The sequence below is a fragment of the Triticum dicoccoides genome, chromosome 2B, assembly GCF_002162155.2.
Source record: "Triticum dicoccoides isolate Atlit2015 ecotype Zavitan chromosome 2B, WEW_v2.0, whole genome shotgun sequence".
In the NCBI taxonomy this organism is placed as follows: domain Eukaryota; kingdom Viridiplantae; phylum Streptophyta; class Magnoliopsida; order Poales; family Poaceae; genus Triticum; species Triticum dicoccoides.
Window position 1 is genome coordinate 627605184 of NC_041383.1, and position 8983 is coordinate 627614166.

Here is an 8983-nt window from a genome sequence, read left to right on the forward strand (position 1 = left end):
GATTATCTTATAATCCTTGTCGCATGGCCATACTTATCTTGGTCGGATCACACGAGGGGTCCAGAGTATATCTCTCCTGATTGGAGGGGCAAATCCCATCTTGCTCGACCTGTCTCACAACATGGGTCTGGATAAACCCGAAACCCACCTTTATAACTACCCAACTACCCAGTTACGGAGTAGCGTTTGGTCGGCCCAAAGCATATCTATCACCATCCCGAGTACATGCGCCAGCTCAGGTCTTAGGACATAGAACGTATGTTGTACTAGAGACTCACAAATGACGTATTGTTGCGTCTCATAGTCGGATCTGTCCGACTCGGACCTTATCTGGATTCAGATCCGACTATGTCGAATCCAACCAAATCCTTTCAAGTCCATATTATCCGGCTAGCATCCAATGCTCCATGGCCAGTGAGACCAAGTCATCCACTGTGTTATATGCTAGTATAGTCAGTTGCGCATACACACAACCCTTTCGACTAGGGACCTTTTAGGACTGTCATCATACAATGCATAGTCCCACAAACAAGTCACATACTTGCTGATACACATCATTGATAATGTCCAAGGACTATCTTTATTCATAAACACATAGAAAATATCATACATGATTACCTCTAGAGCATATCTCCCACACGGACAAATACAAAAGGAACCCCAAATAAGTAAAAGGGAGACTTCCCAACTTGCAACCAAGAGCATGTGCCTAACCCGCATCTGTTGTAAGGAAGTGTTTATGGGGACCAAAACAGATTTGTCATACTTGACTCTCAGAGTAGTGTAAGCAGATAAATGCATAAGCAGGTTTCTAATTTAATTTAGCTGGTTGGAGCAAGTAGGCATAGTCATCAACATATTGTATTACAGGGAAGTTGGGACAAGAGAGGAAGTTGATGGGACTTGGATCAACCCATTTGCCATAGCTTCATTGAGAATTTATTGCAATAAATCAGTTGCTAGCACAAAGAGAAGTGGGAAGAGTGGATCTCCTCGTCTGACACCCCCTTCTACATAAGAATTGATTGCTAGGCAGACCATTCAGAAGGACATAGGAAAAAGCAGAGGAAAAAATCATTTGCATCTAGGCCCAAAATCTTATGTGCTAGCAGATTTTGCGATTAGGAGCTCTTAAATTGTGTTATGTTCAATCATATCAAAAGTTTAAAAAAAAATCCAGCTTTAGGACGGCCAAGTTTTTCTCCAGATTGGTGACATTGGTGAATGTATTCATGTGCACAAGATTAAGTATGATGGTTTGCAACTTGTTTGCAAGCAACTTTGTAATGATCTTGGTTGAACTTGCTCCACCTATTGCACCTCAAAACTTGCACAAGCTGTACAAACCATTTGCCAATTGCCATTTATCAAGGGCTCCATCTGTCGCCAAATTTATTGATCCAAATGGCAAGGTCTTAAAGTCCCAAGTCGGCTAGCAGTGCAACGTTGCTCAGCAACTGTACGGCCAGAAAACGCATCACGCCACGTAATACATTAAATCCAAACAGAAACTGACCCTATTACAGTAAGTTTGCACACGGCAGCAGAAAACACGTCGCTCGCATTCCGAATCTGAAAAGGACGGTGACCCCCCACGAGAAGAGCGCTGGCACTACGATGGAATGTGCCAAACTGCAAGCCGAACGGAAGGGAACGCGCCTCGCCACGCACCTGTCGCGCCACCTCCCACCCATCGCGGCCGTCGACATCGCATCCCACGACCCCACCCCCAATCCTCCCTTCCCGGGCCGTCCGCCTCAGCTACCAAGTCGGCCAATCCAACCAACCATCAACACACAGCTCACTCCAGCACTCCTCCTCCCTCCCGCTTCTCTCTCTCTCCCACTCTGCTGGTCGGCGAGAGGCTGCCTGCCATGTGGGCCTCGCCAGGGAGGCTGCCGGCGATGGAGGAGGAGGAGGAGGAGTGCGAGGCGGACGCGGGCCGCCGGGCGCCGATGGCGTCCTGCTGGGGCCGCTTCGGCCTGGCGGCGCTGTGGCACCGGCTCCGGCACCTTTTCCTGGCGCGGCGGAGGGCGCGGCACGGCCGCTCCATCCTCGGCGCCGGCGGGCTCAACTACGACCCGCTGAGCTACGCGCAGAACTTCGACGACAGCAGCCTGGAGCTCCACGAGCCGGACTTCACGGCCAGGTTCGCGCCGGCCCGCAACGCCTGCTCGCCCAGGCGGGCATGACGACGCGCCACTTCTCGGCGCCCCGGTGGCATACGGAGGATCCCTTTTGCCACTTCCTGGCGCCCTTGTGCGCCCCTTTGAGTGGTAAAAAGGCTTTATTTAATCCACGTATTTTCGGATAAATGTACATGTACATGTCATGCGGATGACGCAAGTAGTTTTCATTTTTCTTCGCGGGTGTAAGTATTCGTGTGGTGTTCTTCCAAAAGAAAAGAAAACAGCGGGGGTTGTGATGAACTGCATAGGAGCCAGTCAGAGCATGTCTGTTTGGTTATCAGAAATTCGGAACAAGTTCCTCCTGATTAGATTTCTACGCTCCAAATGTGCATCAAGTTCGGAGCATTTCATGTGGTACTTATCTCAGCTTCGACTTAATCGATAGCGGTTTAAGCTAAATAGCTCATTGCACGTCAAATAAGTTGCTGAATGTTACTTTGTTGGCTTGTTGATATCTTGCAGAGCCGTGTCTGGGCATTATTATGAACAGTGTATTGCTCCGTGGGATCCTTTTACCGGTACCATTGTCGACTTTTCTTTGCTGTCTTAATCGAATTATTTGATATTTGAGCGCCTGCTTCTGTTGGAAAAGGGAAAGAGATAGTATGACGGATATGCCTTTTTATTGGGAAGTGTTTGCTACTAATTGTAGCTTAGCTTTCGGAGGGAATATTCTCACGGAAATCTATGGATAACGCATCAATACGTAGGGCTGAGCGTTCGGTTAATATGGTTATTATGGTTCGGTTTATTCGGTTTTTTATAATTTCGGTTTTAGAGAAATGGCAACCGAAATAATCAAACAAAAATTAGCAACCGAACCATATTAACCTAAATATATCGGTTCGGTTTATTCGGTTAACCGGAAAACCGAAGTACGTGCACCAATCAGAGCCACCACTTATATGAGTAGCTATTTGCATTGCACAAAATATACAAATAATAATCACAAGAGCTAGCAACCTTAACAGAAAATATGAATATATGATAGTTAAAATGTCACATCGTTGGCTGTAATGAAAGACACAACTTTGCTATATATATAAATGGATAGTGAATAAAGTCTCACGTACGTAAATATATCAAATAGTCTCACTTATGTAGCAGCAAAAGCAAATAGCATAATTCTTATTTTCTCACACACAAGTGGAGGGAAATCAAACAAAAGGCTATCAAATAGCTGACTGGTGACAGAAACATGAATAAATGGGACTTCATCACAGGAGCAAGGCTTCAAGATCTCAGATCTGCAGTACTACTTCCATGGCTCCATACGGCAACCTTGCGGGATGCAAACATCTGAGGATTTTGTACAATAAATTTATTAGCATACCTCAATAGCAACTGCATGAAAAAGATGTATATTTTTGAACCTGATAGGCTGTAACTAATAGGTAGTAAAGTTATCAAGAAACCGCACCATGTTTAGGAAGTACGATCATCCATGATGACCGAATTATCCTTATTGGAGTTGTTCTTCGAAATATTGAGCCCATTTATTTCTTCAAGCAATGCTGAAAATATGAGTAAATGATATTTAATTCATGAGTGACATAGGAGAAGTCTAACAAAAATAACTCAAGTAAATTATTGACTTACCTTCCTCTAGCTTAGTTAATTCTGCAGTGTCCTCTTCGTCATTTACAGCAATAGATCCCCTCAACCAATCTTGTGTGCAGACAAGTGCTTGGACCATAAATGGAGTTAAGGAGCTCCTGAATGGATCTAAAATACGACCACCAGTGCTGAAGGCCGACTCCAATGCAACCGTAGATATAGGAATTGCTAAAACATCAAGGGCCAAATGTGACAATACTGGAAATCTAGAAGAATTGACCTTCCACCACTCACGAATGTCAAACTTGCTGCCATCTTCTTCATTCTCCTCGGAAAGGTACTTCTCAAGTTCAGATTTACTAGCAGTAATTCCAAAAGTGCTCGTCCTCATCTTTTGAGCAATCAAGGACTTCATTAAACTTGTGCCACGGGCTTCAGGTTTGCTACATTGGACGGCTGCACTTTATCACTTGGAGCATATATCTTTCCATATTCTTCAAATAACTCGTGAAGCGTCTTACTTATTTCAGTCCAAACTACCTGCCCTTGGGTCTCACCAAACATCTCCAGAATAGCTATGTTTATGTAATTTGACAACTTGTACCTTGGATCAAGAGAAACCGCAATAAAAATAAGGATGTTGAAGCTTTTATGATCCCCCCAATATTTATTGTACTTAGCTATCATCCTCTTAGCCATGTCCTTACGCAAAGAATCTTCGCTTTCACACCATTGCCGCAACAAGATGATAACATCGGCTATCTCATGAAAAAATATGTGAGCTGTACAGTGTAGCGACGCGGAAACACGGACAGTAAGCTTGTAGAAGTGTTCCAAAAATTCTGTCATCTTTCTTGCATTATCCCAATCTGCGGCTTCTGGAACTCCCGGACCTTTCTCACCATTTAAATCAAGTGCATAGTACGGGTCCTCATCAGCATACCTATAAAAAACTTGCTCATACGTTGCTGCAGCTCTCAACATAAGGTATATTGAGTTCCATCTAGTAGGCACATCCAATGACAAAAAGGCTTTACTTTTAACTTTCTCTAGTTCAACACATTTCTTAAACCTTGTAATTCTAGCAGGGGAGTTCTTCACAAACTTTACAGCAGCTCGCACACGTGCCACTGAAAGGTCGATTTCCTTTAGTCCATCAGTAACCACCAAGTTTATAATATGCGCAGCACATCTCATGTGAAAATACTTCCCTTCAGCAATACTACTTTTGGCTTTATTCATAACCCTCCTGATATAATTTATAGCACCGTCATTAGCAGAAGCATTGTCAACAGTTATTGTGAAAACTTTATCAAGCCCCCAATCTACTAAGCATCTCTCCAAGTCCTTCCCAATGTCCTCCCCCCTATGTCCCTTCACTAAGAAAAACCCAATTATCTTCTTTTGTAGCTTCCAGTCACCATCAATGAAATGTGCTGTAACACACATATAGTTCTGCTTCTGGGCAGAAGTCCATGTGTCAGTGGTGAGGCATACTCTTTCGCATGATTCCTTAAAGATTTTTTTCAGCTTCTGTTTCTGCACATTGAACATGCTAACAACTTCCCTAGTAGTTGTTCTCCTAGACGGCACATTGAAACGTGGGCATGCCTTGGACATAAACTTTCTAAACCCTTCTTTCTCAGAAAATGCAAAAGGGAGCTCATCTGTAATAATCATTTCAGCAAAAGCTTTCCTAAGCATTTCAGGATCAAACCTCCAAGCAGTAAGTGTACACTTGCTACCATCCCCTTCATTTCGTGTAGCTTGCAAAGTAGGCTGCTTATCATCTTTGTTCCTATTAGGATTCTTCTTGCATATCTTTAAATGAGAATTTAGGGCAGATGTACCATTGATTTTTGTTTCACATTTAAGCTCACGTTTACAGTAGTTGCACTTGCCCCTCTTCAAAACATCTCCCTCTACGATCTTGGTGAAACTATCCCAGACCTCTGATCTTGGTTCCATCTCTTTCCTTTTCTTGGGCATCACCACTTCCTTCTTAGCATTCTCCGATGCATCCGGTTGCTGCCCATTATTCTCATTCTGCTCTCCCTCTGTGACCACCGCTAAGCTCTCAGATTCTTGATTGGCGATGTCTTCATTTGGTTCTGACATCTACAAATTAGACAAGAATATGATTAGTCACTGTTCAATTCGGTTAAGCAAACAACTGTACTGTGTATAAAACATAAGATCATGTGGAACATGAAAAGTATTATATAAGGGAGAATACATGTGATACCTCTAAGTGTGCAGCTTTCATTTTGTACCATTTTTAAGGAATTTGATACGTATTATATATGTTTGTTTTAACTGCTAGATGGATTCACCCCAGGAGCTATATACCTACAATTGCAAGCTAGCCTAAGGAAGCTAGCACACAGGCACCTTAATTGATTTTCCAGCCGCCTTACGCCGCATCTAGCTGGTACGTACTCACGTTTCTAGAAGCATTTTGGCTTATGTCTAAGAACATATGGATCAGAATAAGCACATTCACTAAACCATAGACTAATAAATAATTTGTTATATTACGCACGCACACTGCACATGTACGAGAAGATCTATGGATAGAAATCGTACAAGTACTTGCTGATACACTAGCTCTCATGGCAATTGTTTCATGCAAAACAATACTAAAATATTCCTACTAGTAGTAGATCAAACTGATCACTTGCATGGAGTTACGTTCGTAGTTTACTAGGTACTTGTACTGAGATTTGAGAGATTAGAACTTGGAGAAGCAAGCGGATGGCTTACGTCCGTCTCAACCATAGGATTTGTTGCTGACCGCCGAACGCTGACTCGCCGGAGCCGACTCGATGAGTAGCTGATCTGGCGTCTAGGGTTGGAGAGGAGAGGGCACCGCCTGACGAAAGGATCGAGCGATGGGCGGTGACTAGGGTTTCACGTACATGTGGACGTCGGATGATTTATATCTATACATTAGGCAAATCAGAGGCTGTTGGGCCGAAGGACAAATGGGCTGCGCTCAGCCGCTCACAGGTCACAGCCACAATCACGTACGGGTGGGCTGGCCATCATAGAAAACAACGGTTTCTTCGGTGATTTCGGTTTGTGACTGCATGAAACCGAAGTTGCACCGAACACCGAATAGGAAATAAAATTGCCACCGAACCAAAAAACCATACACCGAATAAACACATAAATTGGTTAAATCGGTTCGGTTCAGTTCGGTTTTTCGGTTTTCGGTGTGAGTGTGCCCACCCCTATCAATACGCAACTTGGGAGAAAATATCAAAAACCAGGCCATTAGAGCATATATGCCCGTACTCGACAAATCCGACCTTATACGGCCACGGGCATGTCCACGGACAGCGCCGGACAGCCCCTTATTTGCCCCGCCGCATAGCCACAACAGTTTTTTGTTTCTAGAATTATGCCGGAGGAGATTAATAATACAACTATTGTTCTCATCCTAAAAATTAAGAATCCCCAATCAATTAAAGATTTCAGGCCGGTCAGTTTGTGCAATGTTATCTACAAGATTATCTCCAAGTGTCTTGTAAACAGACTGTGACCACTACTCGATGGTATGATAACCCCTACTCAAAGTGCGTTTATTCCGGAAAGGTTAATCTATGATAATGCTCTCATAACTTTTGAATGTATGCAATCGTTAAGTACACTCAAAGATTTAAGAGGGGAATATTATGCTTATAAGTTGGACCTTGCCAAAGCCTATGCTCGAGTGGATTGGCAATTTTTGTAATGTATGATGGGAGCTGTCGGATATCGGGTTCCGGCAAAACCCTTAAGGTTCGGACTCTGGGGTGCGCGCAAAGATCTTCTCCCTACCGATCCACGTTCCAAAGCCTCGCCGTGAATCTAAACTACACGATGAACAACACAGGGGACACAAGGTTTATACTAGTTCGGGCCACCGTTGTGGTGTAATACCCTACTCTAGTGTGTGTAGTCGTGGATTGCCTCTCGGGCTGATGATGAACAGTACAGAGGAAGAACAGCCTCGCGAGAAGTGTTCTTGTGGTGGTGTGCTTGGAGAGGAACGGCTCCGTCTCTCTTGGCTCTAGGTGAGATCTTGATCCGATCGATCCTCTATCTACTGTGGTGGTTGTCCCTATTTATAAGGGCCCTGGTCCTCTTTCCAAATATTGAGCGGGAAGGGAGCCAACAACGGCCATTTTGAAGGGGGGACAGCTATACAAGCTATTCTGACTAAAGTTGGTCTTCGACTGTCAATGGCACTGGCGATGACGCCGTCTTGGACGCCACGGTGACCTCCGTCCTGCCGCTCTGCTGGTCTTGGTCTTGTTGCACCGATATGGTAACATTTGCTTGATGCCTCGGTACTCCACGCCTGCGCTCGCCCCCCTTTGCACCAAAGAGGAAGCGAGGATACTGCACCGGCTGGCGCCCGCCTGGTCTCGATCGTCATGGCTTGCGTCACGAGAACCTCGCGAGGTACTCCATGCCTTGATCTCTTCGCCTTCTCGCGAGCCTGCCTGGTGAGGCCGCCCCTGAGGAAGCCTTGCGTCGTCCGCCCCGCGAGGCTTGGCCCCTCGCGATGGTCTTGAGCTTGGGTCGATGTAGACGGGTTGTACTGGGCCACTGCTTGAGCCATGTTGTAGGCCGCAGGCAGGCAAGTCTGGGGACCCCCGTTCCCAGAACGCCGACAGTAGCCCCCGGGCCCAAGGCGCGCTCGGACTTGGCTTAGCAGCGAAGCCAAAGGGCAAGTGCGGAGCGCCGCGGACCCCAACAGCCTGCGGCCTTGGTCGCCGCATGGCGACTGATGGGACGTGGGTGTCTCCGCTCTCCCACGCTGCCTCGGCAACTGCCCGACTGACAAAAGACTGGCCTGGGTTAGGCTTACCTTCATTGCTCTCATTTGCCTTGCTTCAGATCCCCTTTCTTGCTCTTGCTCCCTTGCTTCCGAAATCTCCAGATCTGCCGAATTCTTCCTCCTCCAGCGAGCAATGTCGCCCCGCAAGGCCGCGGCCGAGGCTCCACTGGCTTGGTACTCGCCGGCCCTGGACCCCCCAAACATGACGGAGAAGAATCTCGCCTCTATGCGCCTGATGACGGCGGCGCAAGGCAACGAGATGGGGGAGACCGTGCTCCGAGCCGACTCCGCCACGCCGGAGGCTAAGGGGAGCACTTTTTACCCCTTCTTCATGAGCTCCGTCATCGCTGGCCTGGTGCCTCCCTTCTTCGAGTTCTTCTACGCCGTCCTCCTTCATTACAGATTACAG

The 8983-nt window shown here is 46.0% G+C and overlaps 1 protein-coding gene across 1 annotated transcript; it reads left to right on the forward strand.

Moving 5' to 3' along the window:
• Nucleotides 1-1757: 1757 nt before the first annotated feature.
• On the forward strand, nucleotides 1758-2710 carry LOC119368145. Its single transcript, XM_037633479.1, has one exon. The coding sequence runs from the start codon at nucleotides 1875-1877 to the stop codon at nucleotides 2190-2192; it is 318 nt and encodes a 105-aa protein (XP_037489376.1). The 5' UTR covers nucleotides 1758-1874; the 3' UTR covers nucleotides 2193-2710.
• Nucleotides 2711-8983: the final 6273 nt, after the last annotated feature.

Bases quoted from the DNA above. Each gene is read 5' to 3' on its own strand.
- LOC119368145 (XM_037633479.1), top strand. From the start codon at position 1,875: ATGTGGGCCTCGCCAGGGAGGCTGCCGGCGATGGAGGAGGAGGAGGAG.